At 37.2% G+C, this 19,427-nt stretch overlaps 1 protein-coding gene across 2 annotated transcripts; it reads right to left on the bottom strand.

Annotated features, from left to right (window-relative positions):
* Window positions 1-1,896: 1,896 nt before the first annotated feature.
* On the bottom strand, window positions 1,897-18,171 carry mttp (microsomal triglyceride transfer protein). Of its 2 annotated transcripts, none has more exons than XM_032564205.1 (18): window positions 17,433-18,171; window positions 16,228-16,427; window positions 15,980-16,123; window positions 12,532-12,639; window positions 12,313-12,429; window positions 12,081-12,220; window positions 11,738-11,888; window positions 10,190-10,347; window positions 9,872-10,040; window positions 9,072-9,179; window positions 8,724-8,936; window positions 8,419-8,630; window positions 8,207-8,304; window positions 7,090-7,211; window positions 6,770-6,997; window positions 5,432-5,556; window positions 3,270-3,440; window positions 1,897-3,181 (listed from the first exon to the last, which is right to left on the bottom strand). In XM_032564205.1, exons 1-18 carry the CDS (start codon window positions 17,491-17,493, stop codon window positions 3,034-3,036), a joined length of 2,673 nt encoding a protein of 890 aa, XP_032420096.1. In that variant the 5' UTR covers window positions 17,494-18,171; the 3' UTR covers window positions 1,897-3,033. The 2 variants fall into 2 exon arrangements, with proteins under 2 accessions (XP_032420096.1, XP_032420097.1); XM_032564206.1 differs by having other exon boundaries at window positions 16,228-16,420; window positions 17,432-18,167.
* Between the last annotated feature and the right edge of the window lie 1,256 nt (window positions 18,172-19,427).

Genomic DNA, 19,427 nt, shown 5'->3' with positions numbered 1-19,427 from the left:
TTACCACTTGTTAGTCAGGGTGGTAATTTAGAGCAATCTTAAAAAGAACTTCTGTTTTTAGTAAACTGAACATCCGGCTCCATCGATGTTTAACTTTTCTTTATCAGAATCTATTATTTTCACTTTTACTTGATCTCTTCAAATCCTAGTGTAAGCTAAAAAAAAAAGATAACTTTTATAAAAACAAGTAAGCCTGTCTAATTGCTTTAAACCTAACTGTGCCTGACTTACTCATTTAACTTTAACTTTTCCTCTGGTTGTACAAAAGGAATTCTTACATATTCATATTGTAAGCCACAAAAGTAGGATATTATGTGTTTATTTCATTAATGTTTTGTTGTAATAAATTGTACTTGCAATTAATTTTATTTATTGTGCCAAATCTTTTAGAAAAATAGTAAAGTGTTATGCTAATGTTAACAGGCCGTGGGTGGAGGTCGGGCAGGGCATCATTCAGGCAAGAAAACTAAGAACACATTTGAACACAAATGCACAAAATAAGATCAAATAACTTCAGAATAACATAGGTGAGAGGCAATCAAGTAGATTTATGCCAGCAGAAGAACACGTTTGGCATGTGCCGTGCGTGCGAGGTTAGCTTTCTGGTGACAGTGAAACATCACCCGGTGGTGCTTAAGTTTAACCTGACAGTTTGCTGCTGTGTTTACTTGGTTGCCGTGGATGCAGTGAGACTGGCAGACACCCGCTTGCCCCCAGCTGCTCCCTGTGCTTTCTAAAGAATCTACATTAGGGCCCAGTTGTTGCTTTTGGATGCCAGCAGGGGCTCTGATGTCACAGTTGTGACACGGGAAGACTCAAGATTTATGGCCTTACCTGGATCAGTGAGGGAGTGTCATGTTTAAGCCGTCAAAGTATGTCTTCTCTTTGCAGACTTTTGCTAAAATTGTCTGAGATATGTTTCCTTGAAACAGTCCAAGAACCAAAGTACATGGATTTTAACATATTTATTATCTGTCAGATGAATTGATAACATTTACATGCTGAAATAGTTTTTATTCAACAGACAGAAGGAAAACACTACCATCATTAACGTTGTCTATGTAAAAATCTATGTGTATGAATTATTTCAAATTATTTCTGCACATGCAAAGTTAAATCTGTGATCAGAATTAAACAATTATTGAATCTTCATACTGCCAAAACTGAAAGCAAAAAATATTGTCCCCAACTCATTTTGGTCCTGAAAATCTGAAGATGTGGCCGGCACTGGCCCCCACACCTCACCTCACCTCACCTCACCATCTGCAAATTGTTTGGATTATGTTTGGCCCTTCTCAGCTAAATTCATCAAGCTCCCTCAAATTGAAAGAATAACATCAATTTTCAAGTCTTGCCATAAGTTATAATCGACTTAGGTCTTGACTTCGCTGGGCCGTACACATAAATATGCTTTAATCTATAACCATTCAGTTGTGGCCATGGCCAAGTCTCTTGTAGCTAGAGATTCTTCCTCTACATGGCTCCCGTTTCCTCTACAAGCAAGGCTGTTCCGGTCTGTTTTCAATAAAATTTTATTTGTATAGCACATTTCAGCAGCAAGGCATTTCAAAGTGCTTTACATCATATTAAACACAGAAACACAAAGTCATCAAGTGGGGGGTTCTTTTGATGAATTGTTGGTAAATTGTAGAATGCTATCTGATCTGTTTGCTACTTTACTTGATCTCAGTGATGCAGTTTATTCACTGATGTTCTCTAATAATCCTCTGAGGTCTTCACACAACTAAATTCATGCAGAGACCAGATTATACAGACATGGTCTCTGTTTACAAATTTAGAGGGGTGGATACTGGATTTAAAGGATTTTGTCTAATGTGTTTATTCTATCACATTAAAATTATAAACTGTTTTAATCATTTTCAGTCAATAGAAGTGTTGATTGGCTCATATTTTAATATTCAACTTACATTATTACTCTTGCAAGTACAAATACAGAAAACAATGTTCTGATATTTATTTTGCCTGTCAGAGTTATAAACAACTCGATTATGACAAATACAATTAAAAACAACATTACTCTGTTAATCTCACATGTCCAGTCTCATTCAGCAAATTTATTTAAAAAATACAATATCGTAGTCAGGAAAGAGTTTTCTGGTCTTGAAAGCTTATGCACTTTTTCCAGCTTCATCAGTATTTACAACTTCTTCTTCACTGTAGCCTCACATAGTTTATTATATGTGCCCATCATAAATATCATTTTCAAAGTAATCCAAAAACACAAAATGTGAGAGCTCCCAATTTCTGACAAAAACATTAAATCAAAATGATTTAAATATAACTGGGTCATTTTTGCCCCTTCGCCAATTCATGTCCTCTTTTTTTAGCAACACTTTAACACCCTTCTTCTGTTTACCTGTGAAGAAATTATTTAGTACTAAATTTGTAGTCATTTAGCACAGAATAATTTCATGTCAGTTTATCATTCTAGTTCAGCATTTATGGAGATAAATGATACTAAATATGCTCTAATCTCATATTTGATTTAATTGTGTATTATTTTACAACTTCTTCCATTTATTGTAGTTCTGATCTCAGAGATTCTACAACTACGAGACATGATCAAACCAAATAATTATAAGCATCATCATTCTTTTAAGCATCACATAACCACATTTTTAAATAGAAGACAATGAGTAAATTATATAAAGATAACTTTAAATTCTCAAAATGTGAAAGTAGGCATTAAACATCCCAGAGCGATTTGAGGTATAGTCGGAACAAAATATTCTGTGGCAAGACGACTATTTACATATTCAAATAAGAAAGATAGACAGAATATGGCCAAAAATGTAAGAACATGAAATGATGAAGCAGCAAAATGACCAGCACCCCTTAAATACTCACAGGAATGTAAACGTTACTAAAAACATTAACCATTTCTCTTTTTTTCCACTCTTGATGATCTTTCATTGCCTGAGAAATCAAGACCTGCTTTTTCAGTGTAAGCATGTGACAACCGTCTGCGAATCCAGTAAATCCTTTGGTAGTCGACACATCCGGATGTCTTCTCTACCAGCTGGACTCAAAAACCCTTTTGCACATGTTGGAGTTCTCCTGATGGAGAGGGAACTCAGAGCCAGGCACAAGCTGCTTTTTAGCCTTTCGTGACATAATACTCTTCCCTGATGACAGGCTCTCATACCTGGAAAAGTATTCACTAAAAAAACAGAAAAAAGAAAACACAAACAAAAAGTTAAAGCTTGAATTAGCTAAAGGAAAGCCAGACTATTTGGGATAGAGTCTACCTGACAGGGAAGGTAGCCTTGTCCATCTGCATGCACACCAGGAAGGGATATTCAGAGAACTGGACTGTGGTGATGAAGTCCAGAGAGGCTTCTGTGTCAAAGCTGACCTCCACACCAGCCCTCAAAAAGTCCATGTCCACCGTTACGTTGCCAGTGACCACTAAGGCTCCTCTGGGGAGAGAACCAAGCAAAAGCAAGGTTAATGAGATCAAGAAAAGTGAGCGTTCAATAGCAAACAGCTCAGTTCATAAGCTCCTTAAAGTCAGGGTTGCATGTTGGAGTTACACCAAAGAAAGGTATTATTTGAAAAACTGTTGGATTAAACATCAAACATGATCATTTCTATGCACATGGAGATCAGCTGCACAGCATCATGAATAGGTGTACTTTCCAGATTTATTTGTGTTACATTTGTCTCATATCAAACAAGCTTTAATAACACACAAAGATAATCCCAGTAAATGCTAAAGGAAACTTTCAAATCATAATTTCATTTATGAAGGGGAGAGAAAAGCCTCCCAAAATGATCTAGCCTTTAATGAAAAAGTCAAAGCTTGCTGAACAGCTGCCAGTTTTGCATTCAATACGGCTCACATGCAGAATGTGGTGAAAACTCCCAGCATAAATTCTGAATGAGTACATTTGATTGTTTGCATCTTATTAAATAAGTAGTGTGCATTGTGTTGTAAAATATCTATCAGATAAAGCGCTCCTTTGTATTTAAACACAAATAATTGAGACAAATAATTTCTAATATCAGCTACTACCAGAGCAAATGACACATTCTACTATTTTTCATTGGTTAAAAACATTTTTCAAGTGTCAACTCCTAACTTTAGTAACAATAACTGCTGAGAAAGCTATAAAAAATACTTTGAATATTGCCGCCCATTAGGCTGTGAAAAACTGTAGACTCCTGAGATGATCAATCTGATACAGATGACCTGACACAAATAGGAATGAACGTACATGTGTGCCAGTAAGGTCTAAAATGTTTGTGCACTTTGATGTAAGGAAACATCTCGAGTCTTCACAGCTTTAGACAGATTTTTAACTGGTTTAACCAAAATCCCAAACCCCATTACCTCTATTGTTCTCTGTGCTAAATCATTTCCTGATTAAAAAACAGAACAATAAAATAGTTTTTCAACATAGTATTACCTGTCCCAGATATTTTATTTACCTTGTGTTTCAAATTAAGAAACAAAAAAGAAAAAAAAAAACTTTTCTAACTTTGCCCGGGGAGACCAGCCAGGCAAGCTGGCAAGGCTATTGTGGTTTGGTGTTGCCCTATACATATCCATGGCATCCAGTCTATTATCAGCAGTGGAGAGGTGCAGCTATGCTTGGCCATTCACCTGCCTCTGCCATTTGCATGCACACAACTAATCCTGAAGACATGGATCAGTCCAGTTGTAAAGAAAAGGTGAGATTTATAAAAATAAAAAAAAAAGCACAATAACATCTAGTCTAAGTGGCGATCCTCCGAAGTGTACTGAATCCAATAATTTAAAACATTAAAATAGTTGTCTTTCTTAATTTACCGTGTAACCTAAACTTGACTTAAAGTGACACGACAGCATGAGTTAGCTCAGCCATAAAACCATATTTAAAGGTTTAAATTCTCTTGCGTTCCTTTTAAGCCCCGTTTCATCACCTGATGCCACGAGCCATCTGATTCAGAAGTGATGACGTGCTCCATATTCAGCAGCTACTGTCGTGTGTTGACTGTAATGCTTTTAAAATAGAGACTCAGACACAACCCGACGTCGCCGGCACACGACAAAGGGTCCGGGCGTGAAGCGCAATCCTGGAGCACAGCCAGAGAGCCGATGGAACGGATGAATCAGACGGTACTTATAGACCTGCTAAAGTTCAGATAAACCTAGCATCAACAGAAATCCTGTCAAACTGAGTGACATGGCAGGAACCTCTAAAATTATCTTCCTTTCAAGGCACCAAGATTGTTTTCTAAGAATTGTGTAAATGTCAACCAGGCCTTTGACCTGCGTGTGCATTAAGTCATACGGCACATATAGCACTTCTTTGACTTGGTGAGTTAATCCATAAATTTACGTGACTGAACTTTGGCCAGGACCCAGATGCAGAGAGCATATTCTCTGATGACGCAAGTTGTTTATATCAGCGTTTTTGACCGGTACCTGTTATTGACGCTGGTTTTTGACTCTCTGTACCACAGGCTTATCTCCATCCCTCCGGAAATGTCAATGGCTAAGCCTCCTTGAAACTCTGCATTCGCCTTCAGACCTGACTGAAGCTGGATGACCTGCAGGATGACAAATCGAAACAAAATGCACAAGAGTGAAGTTTTGAGATTAGGGCTGTCTGAGTAAGGAAGAATGTTTCATTGTTAAATTTGTGCATTTTTTTATTATTTCCATAATAAAATTCTACAAAGACAAAATTCATAGCAAACATTGCAATATTTCTCTGCTGAATTTAAGTTACATATATTAGATTAGTCATATATTTGGTGATAAACAACCTAGAATGACAATGCTGTATTGCTGAAACTGTAGACTCAAACTCAAAAAAGAAATCTAACTTTAAATTTGTGGACAATTATTCAGTGACGGGGGATCTCATGTTAAGAAATTACTGTTTTTTTATTGTTTATAGCCAGCAATAGCATCCCAAATATTTTTTATTTAAATAAAACCAAAATGTTTGTAAAAAAAAATTTAAAAAGTAAATAAATAAATTAATTAAATAAAATAAAATGATATAACAGGTTGATGAAGGTATTATTGTCCTATTTTTGAAAAGTAAAAATAACAAAAATAAAAAGTTAGTCCCTTTTGACAAAAGGGGGTTATACAATACTTGTCATCTGCATCAATTTATTTGTTGAAGTGAGATTTACAACACTGAAAATACCAAATTAAAGATTTTTTTTCTCTTTTAGTGTGAAATTCTTAATATAGCTGATCTTATTTTAAGCCTTTTTCCACAATTTAATTAGCGGCATCAGTGAATTTGCTGAGAATCAAATCAGCAGTATTTAACTGAGTGATTGACATTTCCTTAGACAGCATTTTATTTATTATAACAGAAAGGGCACAGAAGTCAAAATGGACAGCTCCCTTTTCAAAAATAGGACAATTATGGCTTCATCAACCTGTTTAAGTGATGGCATCCAGCACTTCAGGCACTGTTCTCTTTAAGGCTAAAGCTATTGGGGGCTTGACACAGACATACCAAAGCTCTGGTGAGAGAAGCTTGATATATATGCGCCATATCTGTAAATTAATAGACACCATATGGCGCACATGTTAAACATGGTTTACGAGCGCCTTTTCTGCTCAGCATCCGCTAACGTGCTTATTAAGTTGAGTTTAGCTCCATTGTGGTTGGAGCTATTAAAAAAGGAAAACAAAAAAGCTGGACCTCTACACACAATATTGTTCTGTTTTCCATAAGAGCTTTAAATAGGATTCCACTTTAAAAAATGCAAAAGCTCTCTGTGTTAAGCCGTGTACCTCAGAGTGATCCGTGAGCAGGATGAGTCCTTTCACCACGTTCATTGGCTCCCCGGTCATGGAGAACATTTTGGACATGAGGTCACTGTAACCCTTGAAGAACGTGACGGGTCGCAGCTGAACATCGAACAGCAGAGCTGACATACCAGCAAACGACTCCAGGTCTTCCTCTCCCTCATCGGGAGTGGCAGCGATTAGAGACTCTAAACCCTGAGCCTCAATCGCCACCTGAAAGACAACAAGAAATATCAGATTAGAATAAGCCAGATTTTTTCGACAAAGTAATAATAATAAAAACTTGTGTGTCCTTGTGTGTGCACCTGCAGTCCATGTAGCATTGAACCTTGACTGGCACCATAAATATTCATGTTGCTTCTTCTGAGGATACCAGAGCCTGAGTACAGGATGTCCAAACTGTACGTCGAGGTCACATCAGGAGATTCTGTGGAAACAGTGGGTTGTTTTATTTCAGTCTTTTTGTTATTTATTCAAGACCAATATAAAATGCTTCTGTAAAATGTTTCAATTCAGTGATCATTTTAACAGCTTTGATTTTCCATGCCTATTTTCACCAAGTTGCAGCCTGTAGAAATAGTATCACAGGTGCCTGGCATAAGTAGCCATAACTTTTGAACTTTTTTCACATCTTGCCACAGTAAACCCAAAACTCTCATGGTATTTTTTTTTTTAACCCCTCCAGGGGGTCTTTTTGTGGGCTCTAGAGTCCCTTTTCATGAAGTAGGCTGACAGGAAAGGGGGAAGGAGAGGGGGGAAGACATGCGGCAAACGTCGCCGGGTCCGGGAGTCGAACCCGCGACAGCCGCGTCAAGGACTTGAGGCCTCCAAATGTGGGTCGCACTAACCCCTACACCACCACGGCACGCCCCAACTCTCATTGTATTTAATCGGGAATTTATATGACACACCAAGACAAAGTCATAATTAATTAAAAGTGGTACAAGAGACAAAGTTGAAAAGTTTTGACAGGTAAAAATCAGAAATTGCAGCATTTAAATCAACCTGCAATCTGACACTCAAAAATAAAGTCCACCTTCACAATACAGGAAGAGAATGTCAGAGCTACAATGGAACGGTGTATAATACGAATAAAGATATTCAATATAGGCCTAAGTTCATTAAAAATCTGTTGAAATATGTGAAAACTGATATGGACAGACACTTTCCATCAAATCTGACTGAGCTTGAGCTATTTTGCAAAGAGGAATGGGTAGAAGGTTCAGTCCCTACATACTTAAGGCTGGTAGAGGCAGTCCAAAGTTGCAGCTGTTATGTTCAACTTTGTGTTTGTCTGTCACATAAAATTCCTGGTAAAATACATTTAAGTTTGACTAAAACTGAAAGACATTCAAGGATTATGAAACCTTTAGCAATACAAAGCATTTTCAGGATAGAAAAAAATATGTTTCTGTTACTTACGGGCCATGAATCCTGAGAATGCAGACGATGACCCAACTTTAGCAAAGCGATCATAGTTATGGGAAATCATGTCCTCCAAAGCTTGTCGTATAATTTTGCTGCAGAAATGCAAGGAATAAATTAATGTTATCTTATTATGTTCTACATATGAGTCTATGTTTAGGTTTGTTGGACTGACTGCTCTGTCAGTCTGAGCTTCCTGTATAACAAACCTGGCTGGCATTTGAAAGCGAAGGATGTCTTGGATCTTCGACAGCATGTACTTGTTCATTTCATGCGGCAGGTTTCCGATGGACAGAAGCAGATTTTTCACCTCGATGTATGAAGGGTTGCTACTGAGGATGACGTCAGCAGCAGCAGCTCTTACGTTCTTCTCATAGATTCGCCTGTTCTGGTGGTAAATCCTGTTCACAGTCTGTTTGACCTGGAAAGTGGGAGAAAAGTTTGAGGTCAGTCAGTCTACATGTACATGGGAGTAAAACCCATTAAACGAGCTGTAATGTTTGCTGTGGTTTACCTCTGGGGTGATGAGGCTGACGTCATATCTCTCCAGGGCTGTAAGGGCAATGGTGCTGTAAGATCCCACCTCCGACTCTGCAATCTTTGTGAGGATGGGAATGGCCTCAGGAAGCAGAGAGTTCTTCAGTGCCAGAAGGTACATCTGGACCTCGGACTCAACCTGCGTGCTTTCAGGACCTTCTAAAATCATCTTCTTCACCTGCACCACTGTCTGAAATGGAAAAATATTCAATCTCAAAACCAATTCTCAGGAGAACACAAATTCTGGTACCATACAGAAGTGTGCATTAAGGTATAAAATTCTGGTAACTTTAGCTTTTTTTAAAAGATTTTCCTGGAAGCTCACCGATAAATTACAGCTTCCTTTCAGACACAGCTTGTGGACCAGAGCTCCCATGATGATCACCACAGATTCTTTGATTTCCGTGCTGCAGATCTTTCCCTTAGCAATGTTCTGCAAAGAGAAAATTTTTACAGTTTCTTGAAAAGTAATGCACTTACAGTACTGCAGAAATTTTGTCACTCCCCTTCCATTTTTTCACATTTTGTCAACCAGAAAATTCAATAAATTTTGCTTGGGAAATAGTGTTATAAATTATGAATAAGCGTATATTTGTAACATGAAAGAAATAGGATACATGATTTTCAATTTGTTTACCAGTAAAAGTCTGAAAAATGTGAGATGTATTTCTATTCAGAAGTTTAAAGAACAGTGTCCCAAACTATGAACATCACATTCAGTGGCATTAAAATAATCATCCAAAAATGTATGGCATCATAGCAAACCTGCCAACATGTTGCTTTTTCACTTTTTTTTAAATAAATGATTTTTAAAATCATGTAAACTTTTCCATTTTGCTTTAGAGCATCAACAAAAATGAAAATAAATAAAAATGCATTTTATTTGTGTGTGGCTGTAACAAAACAAAATGGAGGAAATTTTAACAACTGTGAACATTTTTGGAAAAGCACTGTTTGTACTCATACATGTTACATGTGTACCATTTCCATAAGCCACGTTCAGGTAAAGGACCTGCCAAGTGATTACAGAAAACAGTTTGAGGTTTGTCTAAAATGTGTAAAACTAAACAAAATCCTCTGTCTGTTGTGAGCACATGTCAAAGCTCTGCTCTGCACTACACCTACCAGCAGAGCCTGGAGCATTCTCTCATTGGGATGGGAGGCAAAGCCACATGCATAGAGAAAACGCTCCTGCAGAACGGAACCCTTTGCGTCGGTGAAATTAAGAAACTCAAGCATGGCATCCAGAGATGCAGGGGTTTGAGAAGAAGTCACTGCGTCTACCACCTGAGGTCTGACAGAAGCAGAAAGTAATTAAAGCAACAAATGTTAACACTTTGGTAGGATAGTTGCACTCACAGATTCTTAGAATGTAACATTTTCAGGTTAAGTGAGAAGCAGAGTCATAAAATCTCTATATATAAAAGGTAGGATCTGGTTTACAGGGTTGTCTTGCTGGCGCTTTTCAGAACTTTGAGAATCTCGTCCTTGGACGCCTTCCTAATGCTCTGAATGAAGCCCAGGAAGCTGCGAGGAGCCATGGCTTTGGACAGGCTCGCTGGCTCCAGCTGCTTTTGCGCCGCCTGCCAATGTTCGAAGAGCTAAGTGTGGGGAACACAGGGGGCAGAAAAGGATTAGAGGACATATCATCTTCAGTCAGTGTTTCAAGTACAAAAATACACTGAGTCCGATTAGTTACGGTGTGTTAAAAAAATTTATTTTGTCATAAACACTTGTCCAACTTGTCAGAGAATGTGTAAAAAGACAATAATAACTGGATGAATTATAATCCTGTACTGTTGCTTTTTATAATCAGTGAATTGAAAAAAATTTGATGTTTAGCTGCTTATTGGGAGTACCGTGGAGATACAAAAAGCCATTTGGGAAACTACTTAAAGTGGATACATGTATCATTTGCATAACTCTTCATTTTCAATTATGCTCCATTTTGTTTCAATGCTGAAAGTTGATAAATGTGTGAGAAAAAAAAAACATGATAGGAACATATGGAAGTCAATGTAGATTACAACGTAGTGATAGCAATGTCTGCAGATCGAGTACGAGTTCAAAGACAAAGTCAATAGAAATGTTGTCTAAGAGCAGCAGGGAGACACAGCAAACTGGCACCTTACACAGAGATTTAAAAGCACTCTCTCATGACTATAACCTGCCAGTAACATGGGTGTTTGAACTAACCATTTTCCAACCAGCTGTCATTGTTAAACTAACCAAACATGCGGCCATGTTATAAAGTAAAAACAGTGAATGAAAGCAGCTGAAAGTCCATGTAATCAGTTCATGTTTTAATTATTAGGATTTAAAAGCACTGCAGGAATCTTGTTATAAAAATCTAATTCTGTGGGTTGGAAAGGAAGTCAAAATACAATCTATCTTTCATTTGGCTTGGAGTCTAAGAAAAAAATAGTTGCTGTTAACAAAGAGACTAGCTTTGATGGGTTAGAAAATGTCCACTGGCTTCACTTTCTCAAATATCACCCAACTTATCTTTTCCTACCTAGCAAGATTCTCTGCATAGGAATGTGTTGTGCTCCATGTGTTGCCAGTAAACGCACATCAGTTTGACATGATTTATGTTAAAATGGATAGTCATCCTCTCTGCAGCTTCAAATGACACGCTACCCATATCTGGGAGTACCTTTCAATTTATGAGGCGTTTCAAAATCTTGAATTTTAAAATTGCTTGCCTGTTTCGAAAAATCATTGTAAAGGTCGATTGTGATTTATTTTTACTTTGAATACTTTCTTGACTTTTAGGAGGTTTTTCTGGCTCTAAAATGTGATATTTGTTCATTTGCAAAGCTCAGTTCAGTCCATTTACCATTTATCATATTTACCCTTTCAGGAAATTTCTAAGTTTTCTTATGTGGATGAAACAAATCTCTACCACCATACAGTAATTTCAAAACCAACCCATCTTTGTGTATGAGTACAGAGTGAAGATATAGTGTGTGAAGAATAATTTGTACTTACTGAAGGACAGCCTTTGCATTGGGTTTTTAGTTTCTCAGGAACAACACCAACAGCTGCCAGTTTTTCATCTACTGACTTGACGACTCCAGCAACGTCCTTTCCAGCTGCCTCAAATGGTCCGGCCTCTTTACCCAGCAGCACCAGGGATTGTCTAGGAAACAATAATGTGGACATATACTGTAGAGTTTCCAGTCACAGAGCTAGTTATAACAAACCTAAACATCTTTATATGTTTAGGTTATAAAACATATAAAAATGTGTTTACCCATTTTTTTATATGGGTAAAAAAAAACAATACAATTACATTCAACTTTTTGTAGATAACCTTATATTACCCTATTACCTGGATAGGATTTTAGCAGCAGTGGGTCGGTGAGCATTAACAGCCAGAAAGTGAGTTTCTTCAGCCTCTGCTGACCGGATGAAACCATCTTCAAGTTTAAACACTGTAACAGAACTGGACTTCCTATTTACACCCAATACCTGGATGGGAGAAGATATTAAATGACATTTTAGAACTTTACAACTGATCACTTCTTCTATAAGATGACGAGTTGTTCTGAAAGCTGACTGACCGTACTATGTGTGGTAAATCCGGACTCTGAAGTCTTACACGTCTCCAGGATTTTGGTTCTTGTAACTTGAACTTGTGTTGCTTGATACTGAACTGTGCACCTTCCGGAAACATCATTCTGTTGTACGACATGGTTTGAGTTTGTTTACCAATTTGCAAGCATTGAAAAAAAAAAATTATACAATCACTTCTGGTGAGTAAATATTGCAATGCTCTTTACCTCAACAACTTTCCCGGTATGGATCTGAAACTGCAACAAGCTGCTGATGCCTCTTTTTAAATTCTTGATGGTTGCAGGTTCTGACCAGTAGGAATAGAATGCCTTTATCTGCATGGGATGTGTAAGAAAGAAAGCAACACGTCAAAAGAAAAAATATGCTTTGAAATGATATGCAGCAAAACTTTGACCTGTAGATAAATTAGCTACTGAGCAAAGCAGCCTTCACAAAGGCATCCAGGGTGTCAGTTTCCTATGGTACATTTGTGTTCACAAACATATGTGCATAGTTATGATATCTGACACTATTTACATTTTATGTTACTCTCTGGAGTCCAGATCAAAACCACACTCAGACTATTACAGCATTAGCACCTATAGTTACTGAATGAGTTTTTAATAGCTACTTAGTTAGAAGTAAATTGTTGACCTTCTGATGCCCCTAACAATAATATTTAAGGATTGTTTAAGGCAATTATTAGTGTGATACTTTACTATTGAACCTCTGATGGTAACAAGATATGTGGCTTGATAATGCTAAAGAGTCAGAATTGAAATACATCAGACATTTCTTCAGCATATGGAGTAAAGTAGTTTTGTGTGAGCTTTGTGACATTTCACTGAAATTGTGCTGAGAGTTAGTCAAATTTACATACATATAGACCTGACTGCCAACTTTTTATTGCCAGCTATCAACACTGTGAATGAGGCTAATGATGATTTAGTAAATGTCAGAATTTTTTTTAAATGTTGAAAATAAAACAATGGATTAAACTGGAAATGTTGTGCCCGACATTCTCACAAAAATGACTAAAATGTTACTGCTGTGTTGAATATATGAAATTAGGAATAATCATGCGGTAATTTGTTGAAATTCATATGTTAAAAGTTAGACAAGTGGAATTTCACTTTTTCTATAGATTAGATCTCCAAGGACTGGAATATGTTGATGATCAGTCAAAGGAGAGACATTTTGGTATAGTGCATACGTAAAACTTTTGTTCGTTGCTGGTTTTTTCCCATAAGTGGATGCATCTGGATCTATTTTCTACCATTTTCTTTCACTTTAAAAACTAGCTTTTATGTACCAAGAATGGATTTTCCATGTGTGGCATTTTACCATTCAATTTTTTTTGGAAGTTATCTAAAAACAAACGATGAGACCGAGTACCTTAAGTATTAAATATAGTTAAATATTTGGTGCATTTTGTACCAATTAGAAATGGGCAAAAATATAAATATTGACTAAGTTCTATGTAAAGCTTTTCTTTAAGAGCTATGCTTTCATATAAGAAAAGAGAAAATTACTTTTATTTTGCTGTATTAAAACAGAAATAAAGCAATCTATTATTGCCATGTCAACCAAAACCCAACCATTAACTGCCGAGATAAAACATGTTTAATCTAGTACAATGGAAGATTTCACTGGAATTAAACATTTTTGAAAATCAAAATGGCTGCACAAATCCCTTTAGAGATTATACAGGCCACCAAAACGTTACCTGCCAAACTTCTCCAAACAGGGGTTCAGTTTAGCTCAATGACACACAGTTTCCAGGTCATGAATGTAGAACGGAGCCAATTACATCATCCTACAATGTTTCCTTTACAGTATAATATTTATTTGTGGTACTCAGCCATAATATCAGATAGGACTTCCATAAATAGGCCATCTGCTGCTACTGTGTGTTATTCCTCCCCCTTTCTGGCTGGTATAAATAATCTGACAACACCAGTGGAAACTCGTCTACCCGTTTGACAAACAAAAATGTTTCTTCTTTATTGGAAACCTTAAAATTAATTTTATTCTGTCTGCACTGTAGAAAAGACAGGAAGAAAATGTCTTGGAAACATTTCTGAGTAGAGAGGATGGATTTATTTATCCTAGAATAAAATTTATATTACAGTAAGGTGCTTCTTATAGGATAAAGTCAATCTAAATATTTTCAAAGTCTGCTTTAAGCTACGAAAGAACAAATTGTTACTTGGAAGAAAACTGTCTGACAATAAATTATAAGCCATTTAGTAATTAAATTTCCAAGCTATACAGCAGTTTATTGTGGACATAAGTGACATTTTCTGATAAGTCTTTCAATAATGAATATGCCAATTTCCTTTCTTCATTATTTTAAACCATGTTACTGTACTTTGAAGAATCCAACTTTGGTTTTGTCGTGAACACAAAGTTGAGAGATGAGAAGAAAATGCAACAAAGTAAATTACACATCCTAAATAAACTGTTTAGAAAAAAAATACAACCATTTCCATTAATATGCATGCTTAAAAATGAGAGAAGAAAAAGTGGATTAGTTTTTAAACATGGCAGCCAACCTTTAGAGTATTTTAAGGAAAATGTATGCAGATCCAAAAAACAGATAACAAAAAAAGAAAGTGCAGTTTTAGATTGGAAGCATAAATATGTAAGGAGCCGCTTAAAGGAGAAGAGTTCTTTAAACATATCACATTAAATCAGGATGTGGGAGAGAAAGATGGTAAAATGACAAAAAAGCTTCAGAAAAGCAACCTTTGTCTATCATGCAACATGTTGGATTTGGAAATGTTGGCATCCTTTTGGAAATATCAGTAAATGTAAACGCCTACATTATTTCACTGATGTAGGTCAACAGCAGAATGTTGTTCTAGCAGCACTACCTGCTAATATAAGATGCTAGAAGCAGCTTAAAATGTCCTCTGTTGTCATTTACAACTATTCTCTCATAAACATAGTCTGACATACTCTCTTATCACAATAGTATCATTGAATACTCAAGAATGAAAGTCTAAAATAAAATATTGTGAGTGTTTTTTTATTAATCATTTTATCATTTTAAATATAGTTTATTCAAGACTCAAAAAATTCTCAAACCTTTTCAGCACTACTAAACACCTGGAATGGAAACAATAAATAACTCTTTTTTTTAAACTACTAAATCTACTACTAACACCATTAAGATCTCTATTAAGGTAAATTTCATTTGAGGTCTCCTTTATATCTGGACTCAACAGGTTATCAAAGACACTGACATCATTCACATTAATAGTTTACCTCACTAAGATATTCTTCCACCAACCTACAACCATTTATTTTACCCTGACTCATTCATAAATTTAGACATTGACCTTCTGAATCAGCTGACCTTTGATAAACACACACACATTTCTGGTATTTCCCCTGCCAGCATCATCACTTTAACACTATGCAAATAGAAAAAAAAAATTAGAATGCGCTGCAGACATCTGCCTGGCTTTCCTCCACTCCTGCACATGCCTGCATATCAGTACTTGTATACTACAGATAGCCTTTTCAAGAATTGCTCTCTGGCTATAGTAAACGGTGTGTTATATCTGGGGTCAAAAGCTATTCTGGACACTCCACTTAATATCATTGCAAGAAATTGCAGACGCTGTAGCTACAGATGTTAAAAATGAGTGGTAGTGTTGAAGTTCTCACCTTCCCATTTTTCAGATGCACCAGGAAAGGTTTTGTTAGAGCTGCTAGTTTGGTTTTCCCCAAGATGCTTTCGGCCGTGGCTCCATGAAGGATGTTGTTTTTCTCTGACCTCTCAGTCACGGGCTCAATCCTCACATTTGAGATCTGTTGAAGAGAGTAACCTCTTAAGGAAATTATCAAATGTACTTTTATTCTAAAGGAGAACCTTATTTAGAGAACTGGAAAAGTAATTTTTTGGGCCTACATACAGCCAGCTGAATCAGCTGGTCATCCTTGTTGCTCGGATCTCTCCATACAAGGTTAATGTTCACATCGCTTGAGATTCTGTAGCCGGCACTGCCCTCCTTTGACCCCTGAGCCTTGTCCAGCAGGAGCTCAGTGGTGTAGCTGAATTTGTACAGCTGGTTATTGTTCAGCCGGGGTCCAGCAGCAGCAGCAGCAGCAGCACCTGGTAAAATAGGAAATGCAACTTGAAGCAAAGTCAAGATGACAAGGCGCTACAATGAAACGCTCATCTAACTTATCATTGTCAATGTAAAATTACCATAAAGTGTAAGTAACTGAAAGCAGTTTAGTCATTTATTAAAGATGTTTTGTAATCAGAATTGTCTTAAAATATTTTTCATAGCCCATTAAGCTGAAACAGTTTTGCTTACTAGTGCAAAATAGTGCCAAATATTTTTGTTGCTGGGTTTGAAACAATCTTCTTTGCAAACCTTAGTATGCAAGAAAAACTAAGAATCGTTGTCAATAGATTTTTTTTTTCTGAACAACAACAAAAAAAACTTTTAAGCAGCCATAAAAAGACATCAATGGACTTTCCCCATTATATTTCAATTCCTACAAGACTTTTGACTTGTATCGTCTCATCTCTACTTATTCTTCTTAGTGAATAGTGGACATGGTGTTGAGCTGATTCAATCATTGAACTGGGTGTGTTTCAGTAATCTTCTGCTTGCTACATTAATGGCAAACCCTCTGATAGATGTGTCATTCGGCCATGAGGGAATACACACTGACGTGTCACTTTCTGATTTCATCACCGGCTGTCTGTGCTAAACTTTCACCAAATGAAATTCAGGGTCAATTTGTTGCATCAAACTGCCTTAAATATTTCAGGGACTTAAAAAGTAAACTGTCAACGAGGTTATCATCTGACTTTTTCCCTTCTGACTGTTTCTGAAAGATGATTTCTGACTATGAATGTGATGGAAAGTCCCAGCCTGCATCGATTCATTCATTCTTCTTCTTCTTTCCCAAATCCAGACTGAAAATCTTAAAACTGCTCAGAAAGTCCAACAACAGCTTCCAAGTTCTGAGCAAAGTGTCCAAGTTTTAAGATTACAACTACAAACCAATAGTTTTGCAGGCTCCAGGTGAACCAGTTGCCTTCAGTCAGCTGTCATCTAAAGGACTGCTGGCGTCTAAGCATCTCAAGAACCAATTCACTCACCTTTGGTAGAAGCTGTGACAGAAGTGGCTGCGCAAAGCAACAAAACAGCCAGAACCAACATTGTGCGTCCTCCTCTCCCTGCAGCCAGGTGATCCAAACCCCAAAAGCCGCTGAAGTGGCACCAATGAAAAGGCCAAAAAGAAAACGCAAAGCGAGCCCGAGGCTCTTGTGTCCTGCTTTATCTGAGGGGAGGGCAGACTCCAAACTCCACGCTCAAGTACTAAGTACGAGATAACCCGCAAATCATTAACCAGGGCAGCACAGATTTGACAGGAACTGCTGCTGTCTATAGATGCGCATGCAGCCAGGTGGGTGATTTATTTTAATACAGCGAGGTCATGTGATCGATTAATCAGTCCAATCACTTAGCTTAATCGGATTGATTCGCATTGTCATAAGAGTGAGATCACAAACCATTTTTGCGGCTTTAAAGCGCGGAACACATTTTCGAAAGCTGAACTAAGATTGTGTAAAGTTATTAAAATGTAATTTATGATGGTTGTAGTTACCAGGAGCTGATATGCAAAAGTCTTCATGCCAGACACCTTTCACCTAATTTCCCCCGGAGATGAACAGTCGGCACTTTGTCATGTTACGTTTGCAGGAAGTGGGAAGTCCTGCCAGAGAAACCAGCTCGAATTACAGCGTTCCCACTATAGAGGTGTCAAGTCTTTGGGTTGACCTGTTTTGCCTTCTGCAATATTTGCGTTGAGTCTCAAGCACTTTGAATCATACGTATGAATTATGTGTTGATCTGCGTTTTTGTTGACCAAGATTGAGATGCCATGCAGTCAAAGGGGTAATGCGAAATGTGTCAATTGTTCATTAGATGTGTTTTGTAATTTATATTTTATATACAGATTATATTTTACTGTGTGACTATTTTTTTATGGCAGAAATAAATAACGTTTTTGTATGAATAATCCACGTCTCTTTATTGTGTTGCCTTTTGATAAAAAATTGGGAAGCTATGCGAAAGGGACGCATGACTGACACCAACAAAAATTGCAGCAGTCAAAACGAATTGAGATGAAGGAATGTATTGTTCTCTCTGAAACATGCCTCGAGAAAACTGTCTCAAGTTTATTTGCCTTAAGAAACATTTTTGCTGAACAGATTCTGATCTGTTTATTAAAATTAAAATGTAATCTATATAATCTGTTTGACTTGTGAATTGAGTTACTGAAATAAATTGCCTAATTTATTGGATATTATTTTAAATAGGCACACATATTCAATGACTGAATATTTTTTAACTATTCTGAATTCACGCCAAGAAATAAGACAGTTTGAATTACACTGGTCAGCCAGCAGATGTCAGTGTTTGCCTGTTGTTCTGTTATCTTTCTCTGTCCTGAGTTTACAGTTCCTCTAGGTCAGGGGTCTTCAAGTCCAGGCCTGAGGGCCATTGTCCTGCAAGTTTTAAATGTGTCTCTGCTTCAACACGCCTAAGTCAAATACTCAGCAGGACTCTGGAGATCATGAAGCGTTCTGAGGAACTAAATCCGCCATTTGATTCAGGCGTGTTGGACCAGAGACACATCTAAAAGGTACGGGACACTGGTCCCCGAAGCCTGGATTTGGGGAGCCCTGATGTGGATTAAGCTGAACTCTGAAATAAGCCTGATTAAAAACAAACACAATATAATATAATCAGTGAGGTTTGCTTGTTGCAACCAGCCATTGTAGTTCATTTTCATATGCTATAGGTCCATATAGCAGTTTCTGTCAAAAGAACATCTCTGAAAACCACCAATGAACTTCACCAAGTTCCTCCAGCAAATATTTTACAATAACTTGTAATTCTCAGAGAAGTGCCAAAAAAACATAAACAGAGAGGTCGTGCCTTACATGTTTAGCTAGTAGTAGCTAGTAGTTTTTCACCCATGGGGAGCAAACCTTTCATACCTCTGTAGCTCTGGTCAATCTGATGAATGCTCCATTTCAGAAGCAACAAAACACCAACATATGTGTGTACAGATATTACCAAGAGCG

The sequence above is a fragment of the Xiphophorus hellerii genome, chromosome 5, assembly GCF_003331165.1.
Source record: "Xiphophorus hellerii strain 12219 chromosome 5, Xiphophorus_hellerii-4.1, whole genome shotgun sequence".
NCBI lineage: Eukaryota > Metazoa > Chordata > Actinopteri > Cyprinodontiformes > Poeciliidae > Xiphophorus > Xiphophorus hellerii.
The sequence above is the reverse complement of the archived record's forward strand: the minus strand, read 5'-3'. Positions and strand labels throughout refer to the sequence as shown.